General features: G+C 39.4%; 3 protein-coding genes across 4 annotated transcripts in view; 2 read left to right on the forward strand and 1 right to left on the reverse strand.

Moving 5' to 3' along the window:
* LOC120427665 (uncharacterized) overlaps positions 1 to 7,119 on the forward strand; it is a 9,480-nt gene extending 2,361 nt beyond the window's left edge. The window contains exon 3 of the mRNA XM_052706101.1: positions 5,818 to 7,119. Within this exon, the coding sequence (XP_052562061.1) occupies positions 5,818 to 6,972 (1,155 nt within the window). The 3' untranslated portion in view covers positions 6,973 to 7,119. The remainder of the gene's footprint in view (positions 1 to 5,817) is intronic.
* Positions 7,120 to 11,190: 4,071 nt separating this feature from the next.
* LOC120425316 (zinc finger protein 425-like) lies at positions 11,191 to 12,832 on the reverse strand. Its single transcript, XM_039589788.2, has one exon. It carries the CDS (start codon positions 12,734 to 12,736, stop codon positions 11,306 to 11,308), a length of 1,431 nt encoding a protein of 476 aa, XP_039445722.1. The 5' UTR covers positions 12,737 to 12,832; the 3' UTR covers positions 11,191 to 11,305.
* LOC120425315 (zinc finger protein 79-like) lies at positions 12,815 to 14,865 on the forward strand. 2 transcript variants are annotated; one of them, XM_039589787.2, is made up of 2 exons: positions 12,815 to 12,938; positions 13,165 to 14,865. In XM_039589787.2, exon 2 carries the CDS (start codon positions 13,166 to 13,168, stop codon positions 14,852 to 14,854), a length of 1,689 nt encoding a protein of 562 aa, XP_039445721.1. In that variant the 5' UTR covers positions 12,815 to 12,938; position 13,165; the 3' UTR covers positions 14,855 to 14,865. The 2 variants fall into 2 exon arrangements, with proteins under 2 accessions (XP_039445721.1, XP_052562008.1); XM_052706048.1 differs by having other exon boundaries at positions 12,933 to 13,049; positions 13,112 to 14,865.
* The last annotated feature ends 132 nt before the right edge of the window (positions 14,866 to 14,997 follow it).

Raw genomic sequence — 14,997 nt, forward strand, 5'->3', positions numbered from 1 at the left:
AAGAAAGTCTCACAACAAGGGCGCATGGGTTTTGTGAACAAGAGTGTGTCTCCTTCACTTAAATGACAGTTTACATAAGGTATTATAGAGATACACTCTTGTTTGCAAAGCTTGTGTGCCCTAATGAACTGGAATGCACGAAATAGTCGTCTTAATGACGAGTGTTCAACTTATGAACTGTTCATTTATGTTTATTGGTTTTTGGAAGCGGCAAGGCTGGTTTAAAAAGGTCCTTTACCTTATTTGGCGTTGTAATAAAACATTTGAGGATTTGAGATTAAATTTACATTCAGGCAGTTTAGTTTAGGTTGTTGATTAAAGTTAGTTAGGTTTCCGTAGATGAATAATTGGATTTAAATTATTAGTTGATTTGGTCGAAGTGTCTGTTTCTATTTTTAATGTACGACAGGACTACTGACAGACGCGACAGGTCGGCAGTTAGTTTTCATCTTTTGTTCTCTAGTATTTTTTTTCCTTTAAATTTGGAATACATCATAGGTTTCTTTAGTATAGATCTCCGATAAGTTACATTTTTTTATTTAATTAACTAATAATTTAATTTATTCCGGACCTTTTTACTTTGAATCACAATTTAAGATTTTCTTTATTCAGTGTTAAACTTAGAATACCGTAAATGCTCATGTCATCCAAGTTCTTACTACTCACACCAACACTAATTTTCTTTCACCTTCCCCCTCCCGATCCCCTATATCTTCCGGTGTTGTTCATTTTGTATGCAATGCTAGTTCGGCCACTACCCTTTTTCCACAAGAAACCGAACTTGGACTGACTCCGTAAAACGAAACGAAAACGAAGATACTGCTGTCCTTTTTCTTCTGTTCTTTTCGAACCAGTTCCAGATCAAGATCGAGAAATAAATCCAGAACAACCAAAGAAAGCAGTTTACACCAGAAGGAAGGAAGACGAACACTAAAAGGACGATGAGAAACTACTGCGTCTGCGTGATGTTCCGGATGCGGCTGTAAGCGATTGAAACTTCAACCTGGGGATCGCCAAGGCATGTAGGCCATCAAGCAATTGCAGCTCCCGCAAAAAGTGCCTTTTCCCAGTGATCGGTAAGATGGGTATTACCCATCATCAGGTATGTGACTTTAGTTGTCTTTATTATTTATAGTCAGCTCACTGGTTGTCAATGTCTCTATGTATTCCTCCTTCTGTAGAAGATTTATTTAGTTCTTCAAATTTCATTTTTCGATGCTTTCTTTTTTAAATTTCTCTTCATCCCAACTTTTCTCTATTTTGACGGTCTATCTGATTTTATTTAAACTTTCTTTTTGTTAATATGATCTCAATGACGATCACACCTTGCTTAGATTTTCTAATCGAATCGGCTTTTGGATTCTTATTTTATCTGTCTCGATGGTCCCTTTAGTTATTGACAACCAGAGATTCGACTCTTAATATTTTTCCTAACTTTACAGGTTATATATACAGTAATTTCCATTGAAAAAAGTTTTTCTGGCATTTTCCCTTATAATTAATTTTGCGTTTATTGCTTTGTTGGAACAGTCAAGTTGTCAATCAGTATAAGTCCGTTAGCGTATGGAAAATGTACTCCGTTTGCATAGGGATGTGGCGTTACATCGTGCTGCCACCTGGTTTTTTTTAAGCGCAAGAGTGTAAAAGTGCTGAGTCATCGTCTAAAAATGGACGGCGTCCTATCTCGCCCAGCAAAATGAAGTCGATAAAGTAGTCGGTTTCGATGAGAAAGGGTGGAAAGTGTGGTCTAAAAATAGCGACGCCATCCCCCTATGTGCTACTTGATCCTGGTTTTGGGAGTTTTAACAGTTTTACTTTAAACAGTTAGAACCTAGTTTTGGGTTGCTCTTGCAGACGGGGTTTTTATGACACTGTGGGGAGCGGCGATAGAGAACGAAATATCAAATTAGAATATTTACAACAATACACACTCTCACATACACAATCTCATTATAACCCACCCAATCATGTCCTCTTTCCCCGCTCCCCATGGGGTGTAAGTGGCACTTCACAGGCTAACACATTCATTACCTTTCCTTGACACAACCGGACTTGGACTGACTTGATCCTAGCTGTCCCACTCGCTCCGCAAAAAAAAAAATCTTTAATTTTCCAGTAAATTTATTTGATTTCCATTAAATTATTAATATATTCTAGGTTCCTTTTGTATAAATCTCAATTTAGTTTTTGATTGAATCATAATTTCAGATTTCCTTCATCAGTGTTAAACTTAGATTACCGTAACTGCTCATGTCATCCAAGTTCTTACTACTCACACCTACACTAATTTTCTTTCACCTTCCCCCTCCCGATCCCCTATATCTTCCGGTGGTGTTCATTTGGTATGCAATACTAGTTCGGCCACTACCCTTTTTTCCACAAGAAACCGGACTTGGACTGACTTGAGGCCGCGTCCCCCACCTTGCTCCGTAAAACGAAAACGAAAACGAAAACGAATAAATCCCTTATTTTTTATAAATGCTAAACATTTTCAACTTTTACTGAAACTTTAAATTTTAGCTTACTTTAATCTTAAATTGAATGAATATCTAAAAGTGATTTTTTTAAACTTTGATATTTATTTGTAAATCAATTCCAAAACTGTAACCCTTAAATTCCATTTCATCCTTAATTCTGATCTTGAATTAATCTAAAACTATTTAAAAACAATACACATTGTAAAAAATCCTAAAAACCTCTGCTGAAACCCTATGAATTCTTTGTTTTTATTAATTTTGAACAACTTAAAAAAAGATTAAAAATTCTTTTTAAAAAAACATGCTTTTAAAATTTTTGAAATAAAGAAGTTAAAAATATTGATTGATTGATTGATTGTTTGTTTGTTTATTTGATCAATTTTCCTTGGACAGGAAAAGCCACTAGAATGCTGGCATAAAAACCAGCATCTTTTCGGTAAAAAAAAAAAATACAATAAATAAATACAATTATAAAGAAAATAATGAACTGCGGCTGAAGACAGAACTCCATCGGTGGAAACCTTTACAGGAGTTCGGAACTGGCTGTTACGGGCTGGAAAGAAAATAAAAGAAAAATTACAAAATATAAAATAAATTTAAAAAAATAGAACAAAAACCATAATTTATAAATTTTATAAATTCAATAGTTTTCTTTAACAAAGATGAAAAGCTAATAATTTTGCTTAAAAGATAATATTTTTAACGATATTTTTAGAGATGCTGAAAAATCGTAAAATACTAAACTCTGTAATTACCAAGGTTATTTCTTAAAAATTTTGAATCATTCAAAAAAAATCCATGCAATTTTTAAAGATTCTTAATATTTTTCAAAAATACAAAATATCTTTAAAATACTAGAAAATGAGTTATGTTTTAAAATTTATTTTTTAATCTGTGATATTAACCCAGAAAATTTAAAAATCCTGCAAATCATTTAAAAAAAGCTTTCAAGTACAAAATTCTGTAATTTCAAAAAATGTAAGAATTCTTCAAAATGTCATCAATTCTAAAAGATCTGCAGCGCAGATTCACTTATTAGAGTATCTCTACTTCGAATTAAGCGATTTCGTGCCTTTGACGACTGTCAGTAGTTCTTAATTGCCAGTTCGGATAGCATTCACTCTTGGATTCACTACAATGCAAGTTTAATTCGATTTGGGGAATCCACTCAGGAGAATTTTCAAAAATGTTTTCTAAATTCTTTTCAAATAAAAAACCGAAATCTTTGAGAAAAAAAATATGCATAAAAATGGGGTTTATATATTTTTTTCTTCTTAAAACTAAAAATTGTAAAACGCCTTCAAAATTTTGTTTTTTTTTAAAAGTGTCCTATAAGCTATTTAGTTTCATATATTTATCGGACCTTTCAAGATCTAGCGTCAATCTACCTAAAAACAACAACAACTCTAAAAAAACTAAAAACGAGTGAAATTTTTTCGAAATAATAAATTTTAAAAATTCCTAAAATTCCAAACTAAAAAAAAATACATTGCAAAATTAAAACAGAAAACATTGTCCTTAAATTTGAAAAAAAAATCAATAGTTTTTTTTAACACAGATAAAAAGCTAATACTGTGATTTTGATGGAATATTTGTAACGATATTTTTTTAGAGATGCTGAAAAATCGTAGCATACCAAACTTTGTAATTTCTTTAAAAAAATTAAAAATTCTTTGAAATTATAAATATTTACAATTTACAGAGTCTTAATATTTTTAAAATTACAAAATATTCTTAAAAATTCTAGAAAATGTGTAATGTTTTGAAAAAATCATTTCTTAATCTGTAATTTCCAAATACTCACAAATTATTTAAAACTGAATGATATTTTTAATTTCCAAAAGCTTTCAAATACAAAATTCTGTGATTTAAAAAAAACTGTGAGAATTATTCAAAAATTTATCAAATCTAAAAGTTGTGTTTGACAGCTGTCAGTCGTTCTAATTAGCGAGTTCAGATAGGATTCACTAGTTCCAATGCAGTTTCATTCGATTTGGGGAATCTGCTCAAAGGAATTTTCAAAAATGAAATCTTGCAAAAAAATTAAAAAAAGTAATTTTTTGTGTATGTCCTCAAAATTAAAAAAAAAATAAGATTAAAAAAAACATAACAATAGTTTTCTTAATTGTTACAATACTTCTAAAAAATCTTTAAATATTTTAAATTAAATAAAAATTACCTTAAAATAATTAAAGAACTGTCGCCTACAATAACCAAGTCGTGTATCTTTTTGCCTTCCTCACGTTACTGAGGAAAGGCTATAAAATCACTCGAAAAATGAACTTCTCAATTAGACCTCCTAGACCCACATTCATGTATACCTATCGACTCAGAATCAAATTCTGAGCAAATGTCTGTGTGTGTGTGTGGTGGGATGTTGATCAAAAAATTGTCACTCGATTATCTCGACATTGGCTGAACCGATTTTGTCCGTTTTGGCGTCATTCGATCCGTCTTGGGGTCCCATAAGTCGCTGTTAAAAATTATGCAGTTTAGTTAAGTACTTAAAAAGTTATGCTAAAAAACCATTTTAACAAAAGTCCGGAAGATTGTAAATAGGGTGGTTTTTGTAAGAAAACCCGTCATGCTATACATTTTCAGAAAGGTATTTAAAAAACCTTTCCAACGCGTGAAGATCTGACAAATCTATCAAAAGTTATAAGCACTTAAGTGTTATTTACGCACTTTTTGCATTTTGGATAGCACCCTTTAAATGTGAGGAAGGCGCCAACCACCTAAAGGCTAGTCTGCAGATCGGAAGGAAAGGGATCAAGAAACAGCTTTACGAACGGCAGGACAAAAGAGAGGGAACGTTTTCTTGGGGCTTTTCTTCACCCTCTCTGGCTTGCTTTCGCTACCGCTGCTGCCCATTTGAATTTTTTCTTGACCGGTTTCTTCCGAAGTGCATACCTTACACAAGGGTGGATTAAGTAAAGTTGTTTTTTCATAATTTCCCCGCCCCGAAATTACAGAATTAAAGAAATTAAACGGGTACCTATTCTAAATTCGTTTGAATTACAAAACATTCTAAAATTTCGGTGATGTGTAAAAATTTAAAAATTGTTTGTTCTTTTTGAATTTCTATTTTTTTATTAATGTTATTGAAACGGCTTGAGCATTTGAAAAATATAAAAAATAAGATTTTTTTGTACCGTCATCAGGGGTGACATTCTGTCTGGGGGTGAGATTGGGTCATACAAATTTAGACATTTTTGTATGACCCAATCTCACCCCTGATGACGGTATACATTCTTAAATGTGATTTTTCAAATCTAGTTCTACGACGACTTTCAATAAAATCAAATCTTGCAATAACCAAGTCGTGTATTTATCTTTTCAGAATCTCCCCGCCCTGCTGCAAACGTTCGAGGGCCAATGCATCATGACGCACTACGTCCGGAACGGCAACCAGCTGGACAACCAAACCCAGGGCAAGCTGCTGAAGCTGATCGTGGAACAGCTGGCCGTGACGGTGCGCATCCAGGACATCCAACGCAGCTGGTTCGAGGCGATCTTTGCTGCCATCGTTGAGGCGTTCCCGTCGGAGAGCGAACTGATCGAGGTTTACCGCGGGAAGCTGCAGCAGATTCGGTACAAGCTGACGCGGAAGATTAAGCGGAATTCTGGGTTTGAGGTGGCGGAGCAGGGCAATGGGGTTGCGGTTAATGGCGAGGAGGAGCCGTTGATTGATGAGGACGAAGCGATCGCGTCCAAGTTGTGGCTTCAGGGTGGTCGTGAACCGTGGAAGAGTGTGCTGCTACATTGGGACAAGAGTTTCCAGCTGAGAAACAAGATCTACCAAAGCAGTGGGAGCAATAAGCTAGGGGAACTCTGGCGAGACGACGGTTGGCCAATTCTAAAGCAGCCCAACGGCCTCGACCTGATTCGACGAGACTTCAACCGGATGTTTTCCCCTTCCAGCGACGTCTTCCAGGTTTGGCCCCGCATCAAGAAGGCGGTCTGCACCTTTGGCCGGCTCAACCTGAAGAACAAGAACCTGCTCGCCGTCCTGGCCAAGTTCGAGGAAGGTGGCTACACCGACGACCACCTCTTCATCCAACTCCTTGCAGGGCTCCTCCCCCCAGGAATCACCACCCGTAAATTCCGCCCCAAATTCGAAGAAATCAACGCGGCGTTCATGCGCGAAGTCGCGTCCCTCGCGGAAGTCGACAAAGCACTCGCCAAGTACCGAACCGCCCTCGCCGAACACAAACTGTCCGTTCAACCGCACGTCCTGCACATCGCCGACCAGTCCCGCTATCTGGTCTACGTCGGGGAAGGTCGCTACTATGAAGCGCGGGGAGGTCTCCTCGATGCCGTGGACGGGGTGTTGAAGGTGTGTCTGGTGACGGGGCAGGCTTTTACGGCGGAAGCGAAGCCGATGTGGACCTTTGTGCAGCGGTTCTGCTACGGGGTGAAGACGGACAGCGACAACTCGTACGCGTGCTTGAGGTCGCTGCAGGCGTTCTTGCGACAGGCGCAGGAGAGGGAGTAAGGAATCTACGATCTTTTAATTTTTTTTTTAATCTGTGGTAAGTTAGTATTTCAGCACACCAAGTTATTCTTTTCTTCTGTGTGACTTAATTGTGTTGAACAAGTTCAAACCTGAGCGTGGCATTATACGTTTCAATGTTCCAATTAAAAAAAACAAAACTTGAATAAATTTTAATACAAAACATTTTATCACACTCCAATCGTTTCAAAAGTTCGAATTAAATTCCCATTTTTTGAACACGTAATCCTCGAAATTTCGGGCTTTTCAAATTTCAATATTTGGGAATCAATTCAGAGATATGGCCTGTTTCTCTGTTGTGTTTCCAGTACGAGGAATTGTGGATTTTTTTAAAGGCCAAAATCGAACTAGCGTTCCCGATTTTATAACTATTTAACACTGGTTTGAACATAGATAATACTATCATTTGTTCATCTACATTCTGGTTATGCCTGCGACTTTATATCCAGATTTTTAAGCTAAGATAGTGTTACGAATGGTGCACGCCTGAAATGTCGAAATCGCGCAGTGGTACCAGTGGTCCTTATAATCCAAGATATCTCGAGTCATTAAGGGGTTACATACATGTAAATCGTCAAAAATGTCAGGGGTTGGTATGAGCACACATTGAAACTTTTTTTAAATTTTTTTGCAGGGAATTAAAATATGGATTTTAATCTATTAACAAAATAAATATGAAGACATTTGGATTTACCTTTGCCGGGATATAACTATTTTTAGTTAGCAGTTTCAAAAAACCGGGTGCCACGATATCTCAACACTGCTTTGACCAAATCGGCTCAAAATTTTGGTGAAGACTCGTTCAACCGATCCTGTGTGCATGTCGAAGGCCGATTTAAAAAATCTTAGTTTAAAAAAAAAGATAAAAATATTTTTAAGTTTTTCATATAAAAAGTCGTCAGTTTTATATTTTTGTATTTTTTTTTTAATGAAAATTTCAAAATCGGGCTTCGTCATGCACACGGAATATGTCTTAAGAGTCTTCACCCCAAATTTCAGCCAATTTGGTCCATCCCATCTCGAGATATCGTGGCACTCGTGAATCAACTCGGTGTTTAGAAATAAACGTTCACAAATTTTGACGGTTCGCTTTGCGCATGGCAAAATTGTGAACTTAAATCGTCTCTTATTCAGTTCAGTCACTAAATAACTTCATGAAACTTTCAGGAGTGATTGAAATCATCTTTTTACTGAATTTAGTAAATTTTCTGTCAAAGTAAATTTCCACTCAAAGCGTGTTCTAGCGTGTTGCTCGTACTGACTCAGAGCAAGGGTGAGATGTAGGTGTAAGGGCAGTGCGTGTTCATCGGGAACCTAGTGCATAAGATCGGTCAAGGCCCGTTTTTACACTGAAAATTGCGAATTGCGAATATATGAAATTTTGTGACTTTCTACATGTATGTAACCCCTTAACAAAGTAGTCTACCTGCTCTGAAGCTATGCGGGTATGATGCGTGATCAAAACCGGTCGACATCTTGCTTGTTACGGTAGTAGACTTACAGATCTTAACTCCAAGGGTTCCTCGGATCCCTCAGAACATCCCAATAAGTTTTTACAACATTGTACTGGAGCCATACTAACTGAAGCAGTCTGGGTAGGATTCAAACGGATATAAACAAGAAAAGTCCTGTTTCAATCATGCTAAGACATGTCAGAACTCATAGTTTTTGCTGATACGCGTCGAATGAAGTCAAGATGATCGAAATCCATAATGAAATAGAGATTTGATGAATGATTTTAGAAATAGCAAAAATACGATTTTTTTGTACATTTTTTCCCAAAATGCTCAAGCTTGTAACTTTTGAAACCCAGGATTTAAAGAATTGGTCCAGAAGAGTTTTTTCGTGTCTCGGTGAGATCATTCGTAAAGAGTTTGTCCCGTTCGTGTACCTCCTTGGACCAACTCCCATACAAATTTGCCCATTCTCCTTTTGTATCCTTTTTCACTTGACTAGATTTTTTTATGGAAATTACTAAAGTTTTCACAAATTACTGTACTATTTCGAAAACACAAAAAAAAAATCAAGACTTGCAATATGGGAATCAAACGAAGCGAAATTTAGTTTGCTTTTTACTTTATAAGAGTTTTTTTTTTGTAAAAAAACTAAAATTTTCACAAAAAAAAAACATTTTATTTGAAAATACTTAAACTCAAATTTGCAATATGGGTATTAAAAGACGCAAAATTTTGTATGAAGCATACACAATTTGAATGTTTGTATGAAGCATGCAAAATTTTAAATCTAATAAATTGAAAAAGAATACGAAATTTTAATTCGTTTGGTATCCATATTACAAATTTTAAAAATTTTAGTATTCCCGAAAAAAATACGGTATTTGTGAAAATTGTTGTATTTTCAAAAAAAAAAATCTAATAAAGTTAAAAATTATATAAAATTTCGCTTCGTTTAATTATTTTTAGTATTTTCAAAAAAAATTGAAAAAGCATACAAAAATTTCAATTAGTTTGATACCCATATTTCAAATTTGAAAATTTGTGTATTTTTGAAAAAAATACAGCATTTTGTGAAAATTTTAGTATTTTGAAAAAACTCTGATGAAGTGAAAAAGTATACAAAATTTCGCTTCACTTGATACCCATATTGCAAATTAAGAAATTTTGAGTGTTTTCGAAAAATACGGTATTTTGTGAATAATTTTTAGTACATTTTTATACTTTGATACTTACTAGATTTTCAAAAAATATATTATTAGAGTAAGCATTGAAAATTTCATCATATCCTGTTGAACTAATCGATTTAACCCCTTCCCGTCCAGAGCAAAATCGAGATTTTTTACGTTTTTCTAAATTAGTCGTAGTTGGATCGACCAAATTAGATGAAATTTAAATGGTTATAAGTTAACATTCTATAAAAACTAATGCAGGTCAAAAAAAGCATGGTTGCAGAGAAATTAAATTTTGAAGACAAAAATTAGTGGTGCTCTGGAGTAACCATGGACTTCTTAAGAGGGTTAAGAAAGATTTAAAAAATAAGTAAACGTCCTTTATCGGCGATAAGATTATCGACGATAATTTTATCGATTAACAACCTTGGCCTCTACGCATTATTTTTACAATTCAAATGCTACTGATTTTTTTCTCGGATTTTATATTATAGTAAAAAATGTGAAAAACAAGTTGAAAAAAGACCGTAAAAATATGAAAAAAATCGTATTATCGATTGATAATAATTATCGCCTTTTTAGGATTCTGCTTTTTGGCTAATGTGAAATCTAAGTGCATCAGAAAAAATCCCGAATATACATTTAATTTTCTGGTAAAAATCAAAACTTTGAAAAAATCAAATTTAAGAAGACATTTAAAAATTGAAAAAAATCTTAATTTAAGATATTTTAAAATACAAATATAAAAAAATATAATGAAAATAAAACAATTCAGACATTTAAAAATTAATATAACAAAAACTAAAAAATATATAAATAAAAAAAAAGAATTTAAAATTTCGGAAATCTTAAAATTCAACAATAAAAGTATTCAGAACTGAGATATTTAAAAAAATATAATAAAAAGTTAAACACTTCAAATACTTTAAAATAGAAAATTTTAAAAACTGAAAACATCAGAAGTTTAGAAATTCATTATCAGAATCAGAAAAAAAATCTAGAGATCAAAAAATCAATAGTTCAGAATCAGAAAAAAAATTCAAGATAAAAAAAATGGAAATTCAAAAACTCGATATTTAAAAATTATAAAATCTAGCGATTTGAAATTTTTTAAATCAGTTTGCACTCGATAAGGCCGCTGTCATAATTTTTCTGAGTTTTCTCTCGATCGAGGAAGCGGCAAAAAAATAAATTACAAGTCACAATTTTAACATTACAGATGGTTTTCAATTATTCATGGGTTAAAAACATTGGGGGGACTTTGAAAAATATTTGCAACAGCCATAGAGGGCGGCATTTTAGCATTTTATGATTTATGTATAACAAATTTCAGAATTTGGGAAATTAAGAATTTACATTTTTAGGAAATAAAGATTTTCAGATATTATTTAAGAATCTAAGAATTTCAGCGACCTCAACTTAGAAAAATATTTGCAATGTCTCTCATTTTGTTTTTTATTTCTTCACAGACAAACATAAATTACCTATAATGTTTTAAGTTTTTGTCGCCATTATTCATTAGCAAAGAGAACATTTGCCTTGCATTCTTTCTCAAAGTAATAAATTACACGCAGTTAAACACAATTCACGTTTATTCAAATAAGTTACCATTATTTCATACAAACTTTGTTTCCCCTCAATTTGTTCCTATACTTGAATACACAATGGTAGAACTTAACAGTTGTACTCCTAGCTCGCGTGCGACCTCTCGTGATCGCGCAGCGAGTTCAAAAAGAAAAACGTCCTCTCGCACCGCCCACACCGGTGCTGCTTGTTGTTCTTCTGGTAGCGCGTCTGATGCTCGTCCAGCTCGCCATAGTCGCGAAAGTTGTCGAAGCAAATCTCACACTGGAACGGCGCGCGCTCATCAAACGCCGCCTTGTGCTGGTAGTGGACCTGATTGGAGTGGATCTTGAGCGCGCCGATCGTCGGAAAGGGGGCCGCACAGCCGCAGCAGATTTTCACGTCGTCCGGGCCGGGTTTGCGTTTCGAGTGGCGGTTCTTGTAGTGGATGGAGGCGGCCCGGTCGTCGGTGAACTGCCAGCAGCAGATCTTGCAGTACCGATCGCGGACGTGGTGCTCCTTGAGGCGTTTGACGGCTTTGAAGCACCGTTCGCACTCCCGGTAGCCGTGCTTGAGCTGCTCGGGGGAGAGTCGCGCCGGCTTGTGGAAGGACTCGACGTGGTCGCGGAACGCTTTGTCCGTTTTGAAGGTGTGGGTGCAGCCGCAGCACTCGATGACCCGGTCCTGGGCCGTGTCTTTGTAGATTTTGTGCTTGCTGTTGTAGTGTTTGTTGAGTTCTCGGTAGTCGGGGAAGAGAACGGAGCAGACCTGGCAGAAGTTGCCTCTCGTGTGGTGGACCTTCATGTTCTTGACCATTCGGTAGCACCGGAAACACTCGAGGAAGCCCTTCCGGACGCGCTCCAGCGGAACACGGCGCGGCTCGTGGAAGCTTTGAACGTGTTCTTCAAATTCTTCTTCGGTGTCGAAGGTGCACGGACAGCCGCAGCATTCGTATTTGTTCTTGGCCGCTGCAGGTTTTTCGACTGGAATTGCCTCCGCACCACTTGGGACAAGTGGTTCCAGCAGACTTGGTTCGACGCTCTGCTGAAGGATGCTTTGCAGGTCCGGAACTTCGATCCGTATCTCCAACCCGTCTACTTTGAAATTGGAAATAACTGTACTGTTTAGTGAGGAGCCTTCCCCGACCACCGCCGGCGGTTCCTCCGGCATCCCATGAATCGCTGCAATCGTCAGCGGAGCCTCCTCCTCCTCCATCGGCACATCCTCCTCCTCCTCCACCGCCGCTTCCTGCTTCACCGTAACGCCCCCGATCGTTTCGAAGATCTGCGCCAGCCGGCGGTTCGACTGCTGGCACTGCTCGCGCAGCCTGCTGGCCGCCTCGACCCGCTGCAAACAGTCGGAACAGCACACCGTCGGGTAGTTGTCGCCCTTGGCGATCGGCACGCCCGCCACCTCGACCAGCACCTCCGCGATCGGGCGGCCCACGATGGTGCAGTCGAACAGGTCCCACTTGGCGACCGGGTGCGGACACAGACACACCCGGCACATGGCGTCCCGGTCGACCCAGTCGAGCAGGATGTCCCCGACGGAGCTCATCGGGTTTCCTTTTTGGTTTCACAATTTTTGCTGGTTAAACTTTGTTGATGTTGTTCGTATTGTGCGGTTTGGCAACATGTCTGACTTTAGTGACAGGCAACTCATAAAAGTACGCAGCCACTCAAAAAGTTTTGTTGTATTTCACCAAAGTGTCAAGAAAACAAACCGTGACAACAAGTGAAAGCTTCGAGGATTTTCTAAGGTAATCTTTAACAAATTGTTAATCGAATCGTTCAAAAGAGCCGGAACTTCGCCGAACCTGTGCAATTATTAGTCAAACCAACCGTAACAGTGGGCAGCGAATGACCGAAAGGTTAAAACTGCCGGAAATAAATCAATTAACAACAACAACCGAAACAGCGAATGCCCACATAGGTTAAAACTGCCGGAAATAAATCAATTAACAACAACAACAATCGTAACAACAGGATGCCCAAACCCTCCGCCAAGCGTCCCCCCAAACGTGGCCGTCGCAAGGCCAACCCTCCAGCCAGCGCCGCATCCTCCGACTCGGGCTCGCTCTGCCGCGTTTGCGCCAGCTGGTTCCCGGACCAGTCGGCGATGGTCGCCCTCGGCAGTCGCACCGTCCTGGGGGACGTGTGCACGCCGGCGGAAGCGATCGTCGCGATTGGTGGGTGGTCCGCAGAGGAGGAGCGTGAGCACGACGGGTTGCCCCAGTTTTGCTGTGAGGCGTGTTTTGGCCAGCTTGAGGTGGCGTACGGGGTGCGCCGGATGTGCCGCGAGTCGGACCGGAAGTTGAGGAAGATGCTAGCGGGGGAGGTTAAGGAGGAGGAGGTGAACCCGCTCGATGCGGTCGAGGTGGTTTGTAAGGCGGAGGAACCGGAGGAGGTCGCTATGGAGGAGATAGAGATCAAGAACGAACCGGTCGTGGAAGACGACGAGGGTCTGAAGGACGAAGAGAATACCATGGATGATAACGACGGATCTGGGGAGAACGTTGAGGAAAACTCAAACGATGAATCGGAATCTGCAGAGCAATCGAAATCGAAACGCGTCAAGTTACTGATCAGCGAAGATCTGTACGAAGAAGTAGAGGCGATGGCGTTCCGTTGCTGCGGTTGCTGGCTACCGTTTGAAACACAAGACGACCTGTACGAGCACGGACAGGTCGATCACATCTCCAAGAAACTTTCAAGCGAAGAGTTGGACAGAAAAAAGTGGGTCCAATGCGACATCTGCTACAAGACGCTACGAAGCGCCAAGCAGTTGCTCAGACATCGATCAAAGGACAAGTTTGAGTATCGCTGTAAAACGTGTGGCGACACGTTCATCAACCGGGTCCGGGTGAGCACGCACTACCGCACAATGCACGGGCCACACGCAAACGTAAGTGGAACAACGCGGATCTGCTGCGGCTGTGCCCAGCATCTTTCGTCGCCAGAAGCCCTGTCAGCACACAGCGAAGCCGTTCACCTCCCGAACCGTCCCGCGCCGAACCCGGAACGTCCGTTCGTGTGTGACATCTGCTACCACAACTTCCCACACGAGCGAGGCCTGTGGGACCACAAAACCCGACTCACGTCCAAAGTCAAAAAGTACCAGTGCTCCCAATGCGGCAAACAATTCTTCTACCCCGGAGGTCTAGCGGATCACGAGGTAACCCATCTCGGCGAGAAGGTCTTCCAATGCGCCCAATGTCCAGCGTCCTACATAAGTCGCGAGTCGCTGCGCAAACACATGCAGCAACACGCAATGCCCGAGGACAAATACAAATGCGCGGAATGTGGCCGCTGCTACCGCTCTTCCAGAGCTCTCCGAGAGCACACCTTCGCCCACACCGGCGAGCGCCCGTTCGTCTGCTCGTACGACGACTGCACGGCGGCGTTCGCCCGGGAATCCGGCCTGGCCATACACACGCTGACGCACACCGGCCAGAAGGACTTTGAGTGCAACATTTGCGGAAAGCGCTTCGGCGACAGTTCCGGCCTGCGGCAGCACGTGAGCTTCTACCACAAGAAGGAGCGACCGTTTGGGTGTTTCTTCTGCGAGCGGCGCTACCCGCGCAAGGACTACCGCAAGCGCCACATGGTGAGTGCCCACGCGGCGGAACTGGCCGCCAATCCGCTGCCGGCGATCGAACTTGGCCGGAATAAATAGTGTTGATGGGAGTAAAATGGAGTTGTTCTTTTTGCCATGTCCGAACGTCCGAACACCTATTTTGCTGTTAAAGGGGACGAAAAATCAGCTTTACAAACGGCAGAACAAGTTAGAAGGTGCAATTTGTTTGAATCGAGAAATTA

The sequence above is a fragment of the Culex pipiens genome, chromosome 1 (genome assembly GCF_016801865.2).
Source record: "Culex pipiens pallens isolate TS chromosome 1, TS_CPP_V2, whole genome shotgun sequence".
Lineage (NCBI taxonomy): Eukaryota > Metazoa > Arthropoda > Insecta > Diptera > Culicidae > Culex > Culex pipiens.